A 17,938-nucleotide genomic window follows, 5' to 3' on the forward strand; every position below is an offset into this window, starting at 1 on the left:
CACGCTGCCCCAGCAACCCTACAACTCCAATTAACCCTAACCTAACCACGGGACAACGTACAATGACCAATTAACCTGCCCAGTATGTCTTTGAACCGTGGGAGGAAACCAGAGCACCTGGAGAATACTCACGCATTCTCTGAGGAGGTCGTGCAGAGACTCCTAACGGAACGGTGGTATTAAAGTTCGTGATTCAGTTCCAGCACTGTCTGTAGGAGAATTGTTCATCCTTCCTGTGAGCGTGTGTAGGTTTCCTCTGGGAGCTCCTGTTTCCTTCCATGGTCCAGAGATGTACCAATTAGAAGGTTAATTAGTCATTGTAAACTGTCCCGTGATTAGGCGAGGGATAAGTAGGTGGGTTTCCGGGTGGTGAGGGTCATTGGGCTAGAAGGGCCTGTTTCACACTATGTCTTGAAATAAATAAATAAATTGTAAGAATTTTTGTCATTGATTAGTTTAGATAGAAGCATGTAGGAGTTTTAAAATGCCATTCAACACTACAGCACTGGTAATTTCCCTTCTAAACAATCCATTCATTTATTTATTTAGAGATACCCTGTGGAGCAGGCCGTTCGGGTCCAATGAGCGCACTGCCCAGCAACCCACAACAACCCATGGTTTAACCCAAGCCTCATCACGGGACAATTTATAATGAACACTTAACCTTCTAACCGGTACGTCTTTGGCCCGTGGGAGGAAACCAGAGCACCCGGAGAAAACCCACACGTTCACAGGGAGGGCGTAGATGCCTTACAGAGGATGCTGGGATTAAACTCTGAGCTCTGGTACTCCAACAACAAATGTCGCGCCATTGCTTGTAAGGAGTTTCTACGTCCTCCACGTGACTGCATGGGTTTCCTTCGGATGCTCCGGTTTCCTCCCACAGTCCAGAGGCCTACTAGTTGGTAAGTTAACTGGCCACTGTAAACCGTCCCGTAATTAGGCTAGGGTTAAATCGGGGGTTGCTGGGCACCGTGGCTCGAAGGGTCGGAAGGGCCTGTTCTGAGTTGCATCTCAATAAATAAATAGATAAATAAATAAAAACTTCATGACATATGCCAGCGATATTAAACCTGATCCAGATGCTGATTCTGAAGAGTTTCATAGCTCAAGCAGCAATTACATTTTCTTTCACAGATGCTGCCTGAGCTGCCGTCAGTCTGCACCATTTTCTGTTTTCATTTCAGATTTCCACCATTTGTATTTTTGTTTTTGGATATTCATTATTTAATGTTAACCTGTGTGGATTTCGTTGTTGTGTGAATAAGTGTATCTACCAGTATGTATGGAAGTGATAGGTCAGATGGCATGTGTGCATGGGTGTCCGTGCTCAATGCAGGGCACTGAGTGAATGGAGGGAAGTGAGACAATGTTCATGCTTACATTGAGTGACTTCAGTAGTGAGTAAATATCAAGAATAAAGAATATTGCACCTGTGACAGAAAGAACTATAAGTATGATGGTGGAGGAGTGTATGTGTAGTATACAGTAATTATCAAGAGGAGTGTGACATCAGTAGAGAATAAACACGTGACATACAGTGTGTGCAAATATAACTGGGGCAGTACAGTAATATGATCATAACAAATATATATGTGCAGTATTATTAAAAAGAAAAATGTTCAATAGCACAAAAATATGTCACTTAGTACACATGGTTGAGGGAATGTATTTCCCTCAGTGTGCATGTAGGTCTAGATGTGTGTATCAAAAACTGATTTTCTATGGGAAAGTGTGACATGCATTTGAAAAATAACTTAGTGACCCTTCCTAAACCACTGATCCTAAATCACAATTTACATATTAGATTTTCCACTAGCATACGATACCTGAATCTTACGACTAAAATACCAGCAGAGTATTTTGCAATAGGGTCAGTAACACAAACAAGCTACACTGTTCAGCATGAACACGTAACATCAAGTCACATAAAACGGACAGCTGTGACTCCTACTTCTCTGTGTCATTTTGGAAATCATCCTGTGTGCTGTTGAAGAATTGTTTAAAGTGACTACCTTATTCTATTTGCAGGATAGGATATCAGCTCCCTATGTTTGCAGGGTTTATCATCATGTTTATTTCAACCGTTAGTAAGTATCTGAAGTTTTCTTAACTACTGTATAATGGTTAACATGTTTAGGATAATTGTCCGTTTTACATTTTGTTGTAGGGATGGGGGGGTTGTTGCTCAGTGCTGCTGCCGGTCTTCACTCTGTGCTGCCCTCCACTCTTTATCTGGCGAAAGAATAAACTGGACCAGGACAACTTAGAGCCATGGTCTATATATATATATATTTTTCTGTTTGGGACTATGTTTTTCTGAAATTGTAACCTTATGTGCTATTTCTGCTATGCGCAGTGTGCTGTTGGTACTGTGCTGTGCACCTTGGCCCCAGAGGAACACTTTTCCATTTGGCTATATTCATGTATCGTGAATGGTAATTGAACTTGATGACACCTGAAACTTGATGGAACCCTTCTAAAATAGCTCAATTGATTTGCATCTAGTTTATGAAAATACTTGAAACATAGAAACATAGAAAACCTACAACACAATACAGGCCCTTCGGCCCAGAATGCTGTGCCGAACATGTCCTTACTTTAGAAATTACCTGGGGTTACCCTGAGTCCTCTATTTTTCTAAGCTCCATGTACCTATTCAGGAGTCTCTTAAAAGACCCTATCGTATCCGTCTCCACCACCGTCGCTGGCAGCCCATTCCACACACTCAGCACTCTCTGAATAAAAAACTTACCCCGGACTTCTCTGTATCAGCTTCCAAGCACCTTAAAGCTATGCCCTCTCGTGCTAGCCATTTCAGCCCTGGGAAAAAGCCTCTGACTATCCACACAATCAATACCTCTCATCATCTTATATAACTCTATCAGATCACCTCTCATCCTCTGACACTCCAAGGAAAAAAGGCCAAGATCACTCAACCTATTCTCATAAGGCATGCTCCCCAATCCAGGCAACATCCTTGTAAGTCTCCTCTGCACCCTTTCTATGGTTTCCACATCCTTCCTGTAGTGAGGCAACCAGAATCGAGCACAATACTCCAAGTGGGGTCTGACCAGGGTCCTATATAGCTGCAACATTACCTCTCAGCTCCTAAACTCAATCCCACGATTGATGATTAAGATCTCACGATTAACATTAGCTTTATTTGTCATGTGTACATTGAAATATCGAAGCATACAGTAAAATGGTTTGTTTCGTGTCACATCAAATCAGTGAGGATTGCGCTGTGCAGGTGTTGCTACACATCCAGTGCTAATATAACATGTTCACAACTTATTGAACTGGGCCTGTGCATCTTTGGAATGTGATATTCACATAATTTGATAACATCCTAACCTCCTTTTTTGTCCACAGTGTTTGCCTTCTCAAAGAGCTACATGCTGCTGTTCTTAGCCCGGTCCCTGCAGGGGATAGGCTCTTCATGCTCCTCCGTGGCAGGTAAGGCCAATTGCAAGAGTGCCAGTAAAATAACATGAAGGCAAGCAAAAGTGATGTTTTCTCAGTGATCTTCACCTGGAAACTACCTGTAATTGAACATTAAATGGTGCAATCCAGCACAAATAATTTTCTATTGACATGTGCAGTGCTTGGCAGGGTAAGGAAGTAACATTGTTTTCCTCTTGAAGTTGCATTTTTGTTCTAAAACTGAAGTATTTTAATATTGAGTAAACTTGTACTGCTAAAATAAGGACATATTTTATATCCCTCAAAGTCCTATTGTAGTTTATGTCTGTTTACACATTCAAGTTCAGCATGATGTGAAACTTCCTTTTTTCTTATAGGTATGGGAATGCTGGCCAGCGTTTACACTAATGATGAAGAGAGGGGTAATGCAATGGGCATTGCATTAGGAGGCCTGGCTATGGGGGTTTTGGGTCAGTACCCTTTATAAAGTGCTCACTTGTTTTCAGAATTAAAGGGCGCCGCGGTAGCGTGACTATAATAGCTTGGTGGGGGTGGTGGGACATCCTGGAGTTCGGAGCTCAGTTCCAGCGGCATTCTGTAAGGCATCTCTGTATGTCTTCCCCATGGAATGTGTGGGTTCTCTCCAGGTTCCCCGGTTACCTTCCACACTCCAAAGAAATATTAGGTAGGTTAACTGGTCATTGTGAATTTTCCCGTGATTTGTAGTTAATTGGTGTTGTGGGGTTGCTGGGGTGGTGTAGCTCGGTGGGTGGGAAGAGTCTGTGCTACATCGCAAAATACAGTAAATAAATAAATAAGAGTTCCATTCGCAGTCAATGGCACCTGGGTAAGCATAACATAGGTTGATGGCTCGATTACAGAATTCCCTTTTCACCATGAAAGCAATTCTAGAAAGCATTCTAAAAATTATGGTGATTTTATGTTGAAATACCTATGTTGATCACTAATCGATAATGAAAACCGGGACAAATTATCTTTAGTAATTCAGAGTGTTAGCAGAAAATGGTAGAAATACTCCACAGGTCAGTCAGAATCTGTGGAGAAAGAAACAGAATTAAACCTACAGTTTTTTTGTATTAGGATGAATTCTGAGTTTACTTTGGAGCATTTGTGATTTTTTTTATTATGCGTATTCTGCCCTATTTAAACCATCTGATTTATTGTATTGTGGGAAGCCAGCAATCTTTGCCCAGCTTAAATTCCTTTTTAGAAGGTGGTGGTGAATGTCTTGATTGTTCACACATCCGGATAGCATCGCAAGGGTGACATCATGATTATCATTTCCTTTATCTTGTTTGTCCTTTTCAGGATTTAGGAATTGTGACATTTCCTTCTTTCTCCTGGGCTCCATCTTCCTCCGAGTTTGGGAAATTCAATCTGGTTTCACTAAGCTATTACTTTATCAACTTGAAAAAATTCTTCTTGTCAATCATGTTTCTTAATTTTTTTTAAAAAAGCATAAACTTTACCAAAACAACATACACAAAATGCTGGAGGAACTGTTGGGGGGTGGGAATCAAATTAAAGCGGCTAGGTGTGAGGAGGTTAGTTCACAACAGAGGGATGGGAACCAGTGCAGAGAGACAGAGGGGTGTAAAGTGAGCGTAGAAGCAAAAAGTACAAAGGGGAAAAGTAAAAGTGGCAGGCCGACAAATCCAGGGCAAGCATTAAAAAGGGCTAAGAGAGTTGTAAAAGAGCGCCTGAAGGCTTTATGTGTCAATGCAAGGAGCATTCGTAATAAGGTGGATGAATTGAAAGTGCAGATTGTTATTAATGATTATGATATAGTTGGGATCACAGAGACATGGCTCCAGGGTGACCAGGGATGGGAGCTCAACGTTCAGGGATATTCAATATTCAGGAGGGATAGACATGAAGGAAGGGGAGGTGGGGTGGCGTTGCTGGTTAAAAAAGAGATTAACGCAATAGAAAGGAAGGACATAAGCCGGGAAGATGTGGAATCGATATGGGTAGAGCTGCGTAACACTAAGGGGCAGAAGACGCTGGTGGGAGTTGTGTACAGGCCACCTAACAGTAGTAGTGAGGTCGGAGATGGTATTAAACAGGAAATTAGAAATGTGTGCAATAAAGGAACAGCAGTTATAATGGGTGACTTCAATCTACATGTAGACTGGGTGAACCAAATTGGTAAAGGTGCTGAGGAAGAGGATTTCTTGGAATGTATGCGGGATGGTTTTTTGAACCAACATGTCGAGGAACCGACTAGAGAGCAGGCTATTCTGGACTGGGTTTTGAGCAATGAGGAAGGGTTAATTAGCGATCTTGTTGTGAGAGGCCCCTTGGGTAAAAGTGACCATAATATGGTGGAATTCTTCATTAACATGGAGAGTGACGTAGTTAATTCAGAAACAAAGGTTCTGAACTTAAAGAGGGGTAACTTTGAAGGTATGAGACGTGAATTAGCTAAGATAGACTGGCAAATGACACTTCAAGGATTGACGGTGGATATGCAATGGCAGGCATTTAAAGGTTGCATGGATGAACTACAACAATTGTTCATCCCAGTTTGGCAAAAGAATAAATCAAGGAAGGTAGTGCACCTGTGGCTGACAAGAGAAATTAGGGATAGTATCAATTCCAAAGAAGTAGCATACAAATTAGCCAGAGAAAGTGGCTCACCTGAGGACTGGGAGAAATTCAGAGTTCAGCAGAGGAGGACAAAGGGCTTAATTAGGAAGGGGAAAAAAGATTATGAGAGAAAACTGGCAGAGAACATAAAAACGGACTGTAAAAGCTTTTATAGATATGTAAAAAGGAAAAGACTGATAAAGACAAATGTAGGTCCCCTGCAAACAGAAACAGGTGAATTGATTATGGGGAGCAAGGACATGGCAGACCAATTGAATAATTACTTTGGTTCTGTCTTCACTAAGGAGGACATAAATAATCTTCCAGAAATAGTAAGGGACAGAGGGTCCAGTGAGATGGAGGAACTGAGCGAAATACATGTTAGTAGGGAAGTGGTGTTAGGTAAATTGAAGGGATTGAAGGCAGATAAATCCCCAGGGCCAGATGGTCTGCATCCCAGAGTGCTTAAGGAAGTGGCCCAAGAAATAGTGGATGCATTAGTGATAATTTTTCAAAACTCGTTAGATTCTGGACTAGTTCCTGAGGATTGGAGGGTGGCTAATGTAACCCCACTTTTTAAAAAAGGAGGGAGAGAGAAACCGGGGAATTATAGGCCGGTTAGCCTAACGTCGGTGGTGGGGAAACTGCTGGAGTCAGTTATCAAGGATGTGATAACAGCACATTTGGAAAGCGGTGAAATGATCGGACAAAGTCAGCATGGATTTGTGAAAGGAAAATCATGTCTGACGAATCTCATAGAATTTTTTGAGGATGTAACTAGTAGAGTGGATAGGGGAGAACCAGTGGATGTGGTATATTTGGATTTTCAAAAGGCTTTTGACAAGGTCCCACACAGGAGATTAGTGTGCAAACTTAAAGCACACGGTATTGGGGGTAAGGTATTGGTGTGGGTGGAGAATTGGTTAGCAGACAGGAAGCAAAGAGTGGGAATAAACGGGACCTTTTCAGAATGGCAGGCGGTGACTAGTGGGGTACCGCAAGGCTCAGTGCTGGGACCCCAGTTGTTTACAATATATATTAATGACTTGGATGAGGGAATTAAATGCAGCATCTCCAAGTTTGCAGATGACACAAAGCTGGGTGGCAGTGTTAGCAGTGAGGAGGATGCTAAGAGGATGCAGGGTGACTTGGATAGGTTGGGTGAGTGGGCAAACTCATGGCAGATGCAATTTAATGTGGATAAATGTGAAGTTATCCACTTTGGTGGCAAAAATAGGAAAACAGATTATTATCTGAATGGTGGCCGATTAGGAAAAGGGGAGGTGCAACGAGACCTGGGTGTCATTATACACCAGTCATTGAAAGTGGGCATGCAGGTACAGTAGGCGGTGAAAAAGGCGAACGGTATGCTGGCATTTATAGCGAGAGGATTCGAGTACAGGAGCAGGGAGGTACTACTGCAGTTGTACAAGGCCTTGGTGAGACCACACCTGGAGTATTGTGTGCAGTTTTGGTCCCCTAATCTGAGGAAAGACATCTTTGCCATAGAGGGAGTACAAAGAAGGTTCACCAGATTGATTCCTGGGATGGCAGGTCTTTCATATGAAGAAAGACTGGATGAACTGGGCTTGTACTCGTTGGAATTTAGAAGATTGAGGGGGGATCTGATTGAAACGTATAAGATCCTAAAGGGATTGGACAGGCTAGATGCGGGAAGATTGTTCCCGATGTTGGGGAGGTCTAGAACGAGGGGTCACAGTTTGAGGATAGAGGGGAAGCCTTTTAGGACCGAGGTTAGGAAAAACTTCTTCACACAGAGAGTGGTGAATCTGTGGAATTCTCTGCCACAGCAAACTGTTGAGGCCAGTTCATTAGCTATGTTTAAAAGGAAGTTAGATATGGCCCTTGTGGCTACAGGGGTCAGGGGGTATGGAGGGAAGGCTGGGTTCTGAGTTGGATGATCAGCCATGATCATAATAAATGGCGGTGCAGGCTCGAAGGGCCGAATGGCCTACTCCTGCACCTATTTTCTATGTTTCTATGTTTCTAACTCTGCAGGTCTGGCAGTATCTATGGAACTGAATAAATAGTCGACATTTCAGGTCAAGACCCTTCAGGCCTGAAGAAGGATAATTCTGCTGAAGGATCTTGGCTCAAAATTATTCAATTCAAATTGAGCCGCTGAGCTCCTCCAGCATTTTGTGTGTGTTGCTTTGGATTTTTTCATGCTTTTGAATTTCACCATTTATATTTCAAGATGACTGAATGATGACAATGCACACAGAATTGCTCTGACTGAGTCTAGCACAAGATTGAAATGGTTGAACTTTATGGTTTTGGCAGCTGCTTTTTATGGCTTGAAGAATTTTATTGTTAGTGGGCTTCATCGTCTCAGATCAGAAAATTATTAGTAAGAGCAAAACTCATGTAGTTAAACTGAAATAACATATATCCCAATGCTTTTTTGAGTACATTGTTGAAAAAGTTTAGTGAGAATTGCAGCAACTTAATGCCAGTTTTGAAATCTGCTCTCTTATCGTTGCGCCCATCAGGAAAAAAGTGCAGGACCCTCAGGACCCACCCCACCAGGTTCAGGAACAGTTATTACCCCTCAGCCATCAGGCACTTGAACCAAAGGGGATAACTTCACTCAACTTTACTTGCTGTTACTTTACTGAACTACCACAACCTATCGACTCCCTTTCAAAGACTCTTCATCTCATGTTCTGGATATTTAATGCTTATTTATTATTATTATCATTAATTTTTTCTTTCTTTTTGTATTTGCACAGTTTGTCTGTCCTGTTGGGTGTGGTCTTTCTTGATTCTATTGTGTTTCTTGGATTTATTGTTTATGCCAGCAAGAAAATCTCAGGGTTGTATATGGTGACCTATGCATGCTTTGATAATAAATTTACTTTGAACTTTGGACTTTTGCAGGACTTAGAATGTGGCTGCGCAATTAATTTGCCCAGGCAGATTCAAAAATCTTTAAATAGTTCAAAGTTCGAAGTAAGTTGATTATCAATGTATGTATATAGCACCATTTACTACACTGAGATTCATTTTCTTGCAGGCATTCAAAGTAGATATAAATAAGTACGATGGAGTCAGTGAAAAACTACACACAAAGACTTTTAAACAACCAATGTGTGAAAAAGAAACCGTGCAATACAAAATAACAAAAAATGATAATAATAAATGATATTAATAACATGAGTGGAAGAGTCCCAAAGGCCAATTTACACTTGTGCGTCAAATCGATGCCTTAGATACGGCGTAGCCACGTACCCTACACCGTACCCTATGCTGTACCCTAACGTACCCTAACCCTGACGCGCACCTCCCCAAAAATGTAACTACGCGTCACGGCGACGCAGACCGCAACAACTGTGAGTAGTCCACTTGGTAGCATCGCTGTAATAGCTTCCCATTGGGTGACTGAAGGGCAGGGAAGGAACTCTGGCTGCAATGCTTTCCATAAAGCTTTACCGACCTCTGAAATTATGGAGGACCCTGTGCTTGACGCCAGTTTGTAGCTAGCTGCTACAGCCTGTTGACTTCCTCCTGAAGCTAAAATTCGAATGGTGATTGCCGGTCTCTCAGTATACTGTGCGTACACTGGTGCGAAATAAATGGTTGGAGACGATGAACCAAATCGTCAAAACTACCTGCCGACATCCAAAAATATTTGAAATGCATTTCCTTGTCCATGTCTCTCAGTGGCCGGACAAGCACAGAAAATTCACCCTCCTTCAGTTTCAGTCGCCATTATTTGAAGTTTGAGTTTCTTCATGTTGAGTTTCAACATGAAGAAACTCAATACAGTGGCATGGAAACCCCATCGCCAACTAGCGTTTTGGTGGTGAATTGCAGAGCGACGCTGACACACCAACACACAAGTATAAATGCTCACAACGGCGTAGCCCACTTGCGTAGGCTGCGGCGTAAGCTAGTACACACAAGTATAAATCAGCCTTTAAAAGTGGGTCCGTAGGTGGTGGACAACGCACACAAAATGCTGGTGAACGCAGCAGGCCAGGCAGCATCTATAAGAAGAGGTACAGCCGGCTTTTCGGGCCGAGACCCTTCGTCAGGATCTCCGTCCTGGCCCGAAACGTCGACTGTACCTCTTCCTATAGATGCTGCCTGGCCTGCTGTGTTCACCAGCAATTTTTGTGTGTGTTGCTTGAATTTCCAGTATCTGCTGATTTCCTCATGTCTGCCATAGGTGGTGGAGCCAGTTTTGCGTTGAGATGAGTGAAATTATCCCCTCTCGTTGAGGACGCTGATAGTTGAGGGTTAATAACTTCTTGAACCTGATGGTGTGAGCCTTGAGGCTCCTATACCTTCTTCTTGATGGCAGCAGCAAGAAGAGAGCATGTCTTGAATGCCGGATCTTAGAAACAGGGCTCACGAAATCAGGAGGCAGGTAAGGAAAGAAAGAAATGTTAGTCTGCGGTCTGTAGTGTCCGAAAACTGATTAGGCATGTCAGTGCAGCACTGTTATGGTCGGAAAGACTGAAATAATATTTCTACTATGGGCCAAGAATAAAAAAATATCAAAGTTCAATATATTTCTATTTATATTACAGACATCCCACCCGGCAAAAACTCATTTCAGGGAGGTAGCACCATCAATTTGCGGGAGACTCCTGGAACTTGCGGGAGAGGTGGGACGTCTGCAATAGAGTAGCTCCTTAGCAGCTGGCCAGCTAGTTTAAATAACGTTAGCTATGCTGATGAACGAATGACACCTGTTAAACTCACCTCAACATTGTCTTTTACAGTCATTTAACCCACCATGGGCAACAGAAAAGTCACTGTTGCAAACAGTGCAGCGAGCAACACTGTCATTATTTTTGACCCCTATTAGGCAGGGGTACACTTTAGTGTAGTCTGGGGTGACGTATGCTTCATTTTTTCTTTTTTTGGAACACTCTGCCACTCTGACTTTTTTGGAACTCTCGCGCTCTTGCTCTCGCCCTCTCTCTATCGCGCGCTCTCTCACTCATGGTCACTCTCGCGCTTGCTTTCTTGCTCTCGCTCTCTCGCGCGCTCTCTCTCTCTCATGGTGGCTCTCACTCGTGCTTGCTTTCTTGCTTTCTCTCTCTCTCTCTCTCTCTCTCGCTCTCGCGCTCTCTCACTTGCACTTCCTGTCTCGCGCTTGCTTTCTTGCTCTTGTGCTCGCTCTCTCGCTCTTTCTCGCGCATTCTCTCAAGCTCGCTCTCAAAAAAAATCAATTTCTGGGACATCGTATATAATTTGCGGGCATCAGGGAGCCACTATTAATATGCGGGAGACTCCCGGAACTTCCGGGGGAGGTGGGATGTCTGATATTATATGCAGCAATGAGTACAAACATTTAGAAATAAAGTAAGTCAAAGATTGATTGGTTATAACTGGTACTATTTTGTAACTTCCCTTGTCACTATACTGCTTTTTTATCAATTACTCTCATCACCATTGGTTGGGGAGTGTTGGACAAACTAATTTTGTAAGATGTCTCGAACATTTCACTTGCGATTGCGAGACTGTTGGACAGTGATAATATAAATGCTGCAGGGCTGCTACTCTTGTCTGGTGGAGGGACAGTCGACTTGGGAGCTGAGTAGCCTCAGTTGTAGTGAGAACTAGGCCTCAAGCTTCAGGCTTGCCTGCTGCTGCAGACCAGGTGACACACATGGAAGCACAACAGCGTGCTTGAGCTCGGCTGGGGCCTGGCCTTGTCCATAGGTGCCGCCCTCCCATGTTCGAGCGTCTGTACACTGCAAGGAGATTGAACAACTGATTGCTGGACATTGTCACTCAAGGTCTTTGCCAATATATGGTCTTTTTCAAGTGAATATGTTTCTTTGTTCGATATTTGAATTATGTTACTCACTATTTTTGAATGTTTGCTTGCTATTTTGAATATTTTGCAACACTGATCAACAGAAAAAGACTCATGTCAAAGTGAAAATAGATTTCTACAAAGTAACCTAAATTCATCACAAATTTAAAACACAAAATAATTGATTGCATAAGTATTCACCCCCCCCCTTTTAATATGACACACCAAATTATCACTGGTCCGGTCAAATGGTTTTAGACATCACATAGTTAGCTAAATAGAGATCTGGTTTTGGAGACCTGTGTGCAGTCAAGGTGTTTCAATTGATTATAGTAAAAACACATCTGTATCTGGAAGGTCCAACTGCTGGTGAGTCAGTATCTTGGCAAAAACTTCACCATGAAGACAAAAGAACACTCCAAGCAACTATCTGAAAAGATTGTGACTTTGAAAAGCACAAGTCAGCAGATTTTCAAGTTACTGAATATCCCTTGGAGTACAGTTAAGTCAATCATCGAGAAATGGAATGAATATGACAGAGCTGTAAATCTGCCTAGTGCAGGCCGTCCTCAAAAACTGAGTGACTGTGCAAGAAGTGGACAAGTGAGGGAGGCCACAAAGAGACCGATGACAACTCTGGAGGAGTTAAAAGCTTCAGTGGATGAGATGGGAGAGACTGCGCATACAACAACTGTTGCCCGAGTGCCTCACCAGTCGCAGCTTTGTGGGAGAGTGGCAAAGAGAAAACCACTGTTGAAAGAAATTTCCATGAAATCTCGACTAGAGTTTGCCCATAGGCATGTGGGAGACTCTGAAGTCAGCTGGAAGAAGGTTCTATGGTCTGGTGAAACCAAAATTGAGCTTTTTGGCCATCAGAGTAAGTGCAAAGTTTGGCATAAGGCAAACACCGCACATCATCAAAAACACACCACCCCTACCATGAAGCATAGTGGTGGCTGTGTCATGCTGTGGGGATGCTTCATTACAGCAGGCCCTGGAAGGCTTGTGAAGGTAGAGGGTAAAATGAATGCAGAAAAGTACAGGGAAATCTTGGAGGAAAACCTGACGCAGACTGCAGGAGAACTGCAACTTGGGAAAGAATTGTTTTCCAGCAAGGCAATGATCCCAAGCATAAAGCCAAAGCAACACAAGATGGCTTAAAACCAACAAAGTCAATGTCCTGGAGTGACGAAGTCGGAGTCCGACCTCAATCCAATTGAGAATTGCTGGCTTGACTTGAAAAGGGCTGTTCATTCACGATCCCCAAGCAATCTGACAGAGCTTGAGCAGTTTTGTAAAGGAGAATAGGGAAAAATTACAGTGTCCAGATGTGCAAAGCTGATAGAGACCTATCTACACAGACTCAAGGCTATAATTGCTGCCAAAGGTGCAGCAATTAAATACTGACTTAAAGGGGGTGAGTATTATGCAATCAATTATTTTGTGTTTAATAATTGTAATACATTTATACCAATTTGTAGAAATTTGTTTTCACTTTGACACAAAAGAGCCTTTTCTGTTGATCAGTGTCAAAAAAGCCAAATTAAATCTCTGTGATTCAATGCTGTAAAACAACAAAACGTGAAAACTTCCAAGAGGTGTGAATACTTTTTATAAGCACTGTATATATGGTTTGAATGATAATTAAACTTGATTTGATTTGCAGCCAATTTAAATTTTTGGAGAAATGCTGATTTCAAAATGTATTAACTCAAAAGAGTGGGTGAATCCAGTATCTCAAATGCAAAGGGGAAAATTACATGTTGTGAGCACAATTAATACTTAATGAATTTTAATTATGCCTTTCAGTTTCATAAATACTTCACAAATTTTCCATTTTATTAGTAAATGAAGCACCCAACACAGAATGCATTCTATCTGAAATGTGGTGAATTCCAAGGGAAGGAATATTACAAATTTAAAATGATGTACTTTGACCCATTTTCAGCATTTTCATTTCCAGCCCAGGCAGTACAGAGGCAGATGCAAAATGCCAAATTTTAAGATTCATTGCCACAAGATTACATAAGATGTCATTTTCTATTCAGTTTTTTCAAGTTGGGTGACACGGTAGTGTACCAGTTAGCATCACGTTTTACAATGCCAGTGACCCAGGTTCAATTCCCGCCGCTGTCTGTAAGAAGTTTGTACGTTCTCCGTGACCGCGTGGGTTTCCTCCGGGTGCTCCAGTTCCCTCCCATCGTCCAAAGGTGTACGGGTTAGCATGTTAATTGGTCACTTGGACAGCACTGACTTGTTGGGTTGGAACAGCCTTTTACTGTGCTGTATCACTAAATAAATAAATTAATTAACATTTAAATAGATACAGTAGGTAAGTGAATGAATGAATGAATAAATAAATTGCCAGGTAAGCCACTGATTTCTCCTCTTCATACAATATTCCTCATTAAAAATTATATCTTTTATATCTCTCTGTTACTTTGAAGTAGAACTTCTGTGAAGAAATGCATGATTCTGAATGTAATAAAAGCCATTTTTAGTAGAATAGAAGATGATCTCTACTATGTTAGCTAATCTCAGGTAGATACAGTAATATTGCTGCATTTGCTTTTCATACAGAGTTATGGAGCTGGGGGCAAAGCCACCAGAGGCCAAGGCAAATCATTACTGCCGTCTCTCGAATCTACTGAGTCCCTCCTATACCTTGTCTGGCTGGTAATTCTAACATCATCTCAGAAGGCCTTTGACAAGGATCCACAATATAAGAGCCCATGGTATTACAAGAAAGGTACTAGCATGCACAGAGGCAGAAAGTGGGAACAAAAGGAGCCTATTCTGGTTGGCTGTCAGTGACTGTGGTTTTCTTCAAATGTTGGTGCGGGACCACTTCTTTTCATGTTACAGTATGTCAGTGGTTTTGACGACGGAAATGATGGCTTTGTGGCCAAGTTTGCACCAGATATGAAGATTGGTGGAGGGGCAGCTAGTGTTGAGGAAGAAGGGAAGCTGCAGAAGGACTGAGTCAGATTTGGAGAATGGGTAAAGAAGTGCAGATGGAATATACATTGTTTAGTACACAATCCAGAGAGATAATCCTGAACATGAATACACTGAGTTCGTACAGAAGGAATGGCAATAACAGAAAGCAGAATAGAGTGTTACGGTTACAGAGAAAGGGCAGTGCAGGCAGACAAAAAGGAACGAGGGCCATGGCGAGGTAGACCGAGAGATCAAGAGGACAACTTTATTATGCAAGAGGTCTGTTCTAGAGGACAGAAGCAGTCCTTTGGCCCGGTGGCATATGCTTTAAAGCTTCTGTATCTTCTCCCTAATGAAGGAGCAATATCTATCTGCCTATCTATTTATTTATTGAGATACAGCATGGGTAGTCACTTTGAGTCGCACCAACCAGCGACCCCTGGTTTAACCCTAGACTAATCATGGGACAATGACGAGTTAACCTACCTGTATGTCTGTTACAATGACCAGTTAACATACCTGTATGTCTGTTACAATGACCAGTTAACCTACCTGTATGTCTTTGGACTCAGGGAGGAAACCAGAGGACCCTGAGAAAACCCACATATTCCATGGGGAGGACGTACAAACTCCTTACAGAAGACATCAGAACTCTGAACTCCGATGTCTCGAGCTGTCATAGCTGTAATGTACATTTGTCATTTTAACACTGAAACATCCAGTGCAATTTTCTCCTTTGCAGTGGGCCCACCCTTTGGCAGTGTGATGTTTGAATTTGTGGGGAAAACGGCCCCGTTCCTTTTCCTGGCGGCGCTCGTACTGCTGGATGGAGGTGAGTGGAAGAAACGGTGATGGAGGGTATTCAGCTGTTTCAAATGGGTGGCTGCAGACGTGTCATTCTTGTCATCTTTTTCAGCCTTGCAGCTCTTCATCCTCCAGCCCTCCAAACCACAACCAGAAGTAAGCATTTCCATGTTTCTGTGCTTGCGGTCTTATACGAGCTAGACGTGCCTCGTGCGGTGTGTAACTGGTGACGCTGTATGTTGCACCTTGGCCCTGTAGGAACACTCTTTCATGGTTGTATTCATGGGTACTCATGTATGGTTGAATGGCAATTGAACTTGAACTTGAGAGGAGGAGGCTGAAGTAACACTGTCTCGTTTGGCCGTATTTATTGATATTCATGTATGGTTGAATGAGAGTTGAACTTGAACGTGAACTATTTCAAATTGAGCATACGCTTTATCAACAGTAAAGAATTTTGCTCCTTAATGCAACCATAATTTTTTTTAAACTTGTCATCTGTTCTGTTCCAGAGTCAGCAGGGGAGCTCATTGATTACACTTTTACGTGACCCTTACATATTGATTGCTGCAGGTATTTCAGGAACAAGTACATTTACGTACAAGTAAATCTCAGAATCAATCAGAATCCTGTTAAGCTGGCATATGTCGTGAAAATAGTTGTGTTATGGCAACAGTACAATGCAATGAAAAATGATTAAAAAGTTAGAAATTACAATAAAAAGTGTATAAAATATATTTTAATTAGATATGTAGTGCAGAAAGGGAAAAATATGCTGAAGTAGTGTTCATACATTGAGTGTGTGTCTTCAAATCAGTATAAGTATATAAGCTAATATTATACATTTTATATTTATATTTATTGTGTTTTTTGATCCAGAGTTACAATCATTTTGTCTCCTTTACAGTCGTGTACTGAAGAACAGCAATAAAGAATCACAAATCTTGAATGTTATTTTCTTATCCCAAAGTCCATCAATTTGCATGTTGCACCTTGGAAGTAATTTTTTGGGCACTGTGGTAGTGTAGCGGTTAGTGCAACGCTATTACAGCTCAAGGCGTGGGAGTTCAGAGTTCAACTCCGACATCATCTGTAAAGAGTCTGTACGTCCTCCCCATGGAATGTGCAGGTTTCCCCCGGTACTCCAGTTTCCTCCCACAGTCCAAAGACATACCAGTCAGTAGGTTAACTGGTCACTGTGAGTTGTCCTGTGATTAGGCTCGTGTTAGATTGGGGGTTGCTGGGTGGTGCAGCTCGAAGGGCTGGAAGGGCCTGTTCCACATGGCAGCTGTAAATAAATAAATCTATTCCTCAGAGGTGGTCAAAAACAACCAACTCCAAGTGGAACAAAGTATTTTAGGGGAAAAGTTAGAAAGTTAGCTGAAAACTATAGTTGCTTTGGACAGAAAGGGGTTTAGAGTCATTGAGCAATACACCATGAATTCAGGCCCTTCAGCCCACTGACCCATGCAAACAATAGCGACTATCCTGTTAATCCCAATACCCTGTGTCCAGCCAGGGTCTCTCTAAGTCCTGTCCCACCAGGTACCTATTCAACAGCTTCTTACCTGATACTATTATACTTGCCTCAAATACTTTCTTTGGCAGCTTATCATATATACAATTTTATTTCAAAATAAGTTTTACTCTGTTTTCTTTAATTCCATTTTTTTTAGATATTCATGTAATTGGCATGTCACTGCAAAGCCAGAATTTATTGCACCTGAATTGGGTGACTTGACAGGCAATTTCAGGGGACAGCCATATTGGGATTCAGCCATTTTGCTCTGGGTCTGAGTTACATATAGGCCAGACAAGATAAACGTGTTGACTGTCTTCTCTAGTGAACTGCTCAAACTCTTATAACAATCTAGTATGTTCATGGTTATAATTAGCATTATAATTATAGAGCGTAGGTGTTCAGCGAAACGATCTCCCAGTCTGCGTTGGGTCTCGCCAATACATAGACGGCCACATCAGGAGCACTGGACACAGTATATCACCCCAGCCGACTCACAAGTGAAGTGTCGCCTCACCTGGAAGGACTGTCTGGGGCCCTGAATGGTGGTGAGGGAGGAAGTGTAAGGGCATGTGTAGCACTTGTAGTCACCTCACCTGTGAGTTGGCTGGGGTGATATACTGCGTCCGGTGCTCCCGATGTGGCCTTCTATATATTGGCGAGACCCAACGCAGACTGGGAGACCGCTTTACTGAACATCTACGCTCTGTCCGCCAGAGAAAGCAGGATCTCCCAGTGGTCACACATTTTAATTCCACATCCCATTCCCATTCTGACATGTCTATCCACGGCCTCCTCTACTGTCAAGATGAAGTCACACCCAGGTTGGAGGAACAACACCTTAT

The 17,938-nt window shown here is 42.3% G+C and overlaps 1 protein-coding gene across 1 annotated transcript in view; it reads left to right on the top strand.

Moving 5' to 3' along the window:
• Positions 1–17,938, top strand: part of slc18a2 (solute carrier family 18 member 2) — an 84,092-nt gene that overhangs the window by 39,249 nt on the left and 26,905 nt on the right. Inside the window, exons 4-9 of the mRNA XM_063072051.1 lie at positions 2,032–2,090; positions 3,376–3,459; positions 3,804–3,896; positions 15,513–15,602; positions 15,687–15,730; positions 16,087–16,147. Coding sequence (XP_062928121.1) covers positions 2,032–2,090; positions 3,376–3,459; positions 3,804–3,896; positions 15,513–15,602; positions 15,687–15,730; positions 16,087–16,147 — 431 coding nt within the window. The remainder of the gene's footprint in view (positions 1–2,031; positions 2,091–3,375; positions 3,460–3,803; positions 3,897–15,512; positions 15,603–15,686; positions 15,731–16,086; positions 16,148–17,938) is intronic.

This window comes from Mobula hypostoma, chromosome 19 (genome assembly GCF_963921235.1).
Source record: "Mobula hypostoma chromosome 19, sMobHyp1.1, whole genome shotgun sequence".
Lineage (NCBI taxonomy): Eukaryota > Metazoa > Chordata > Chondrichthyes > Myliobatiformes > Myliobatidae > Mobula > Mobula hypostoma.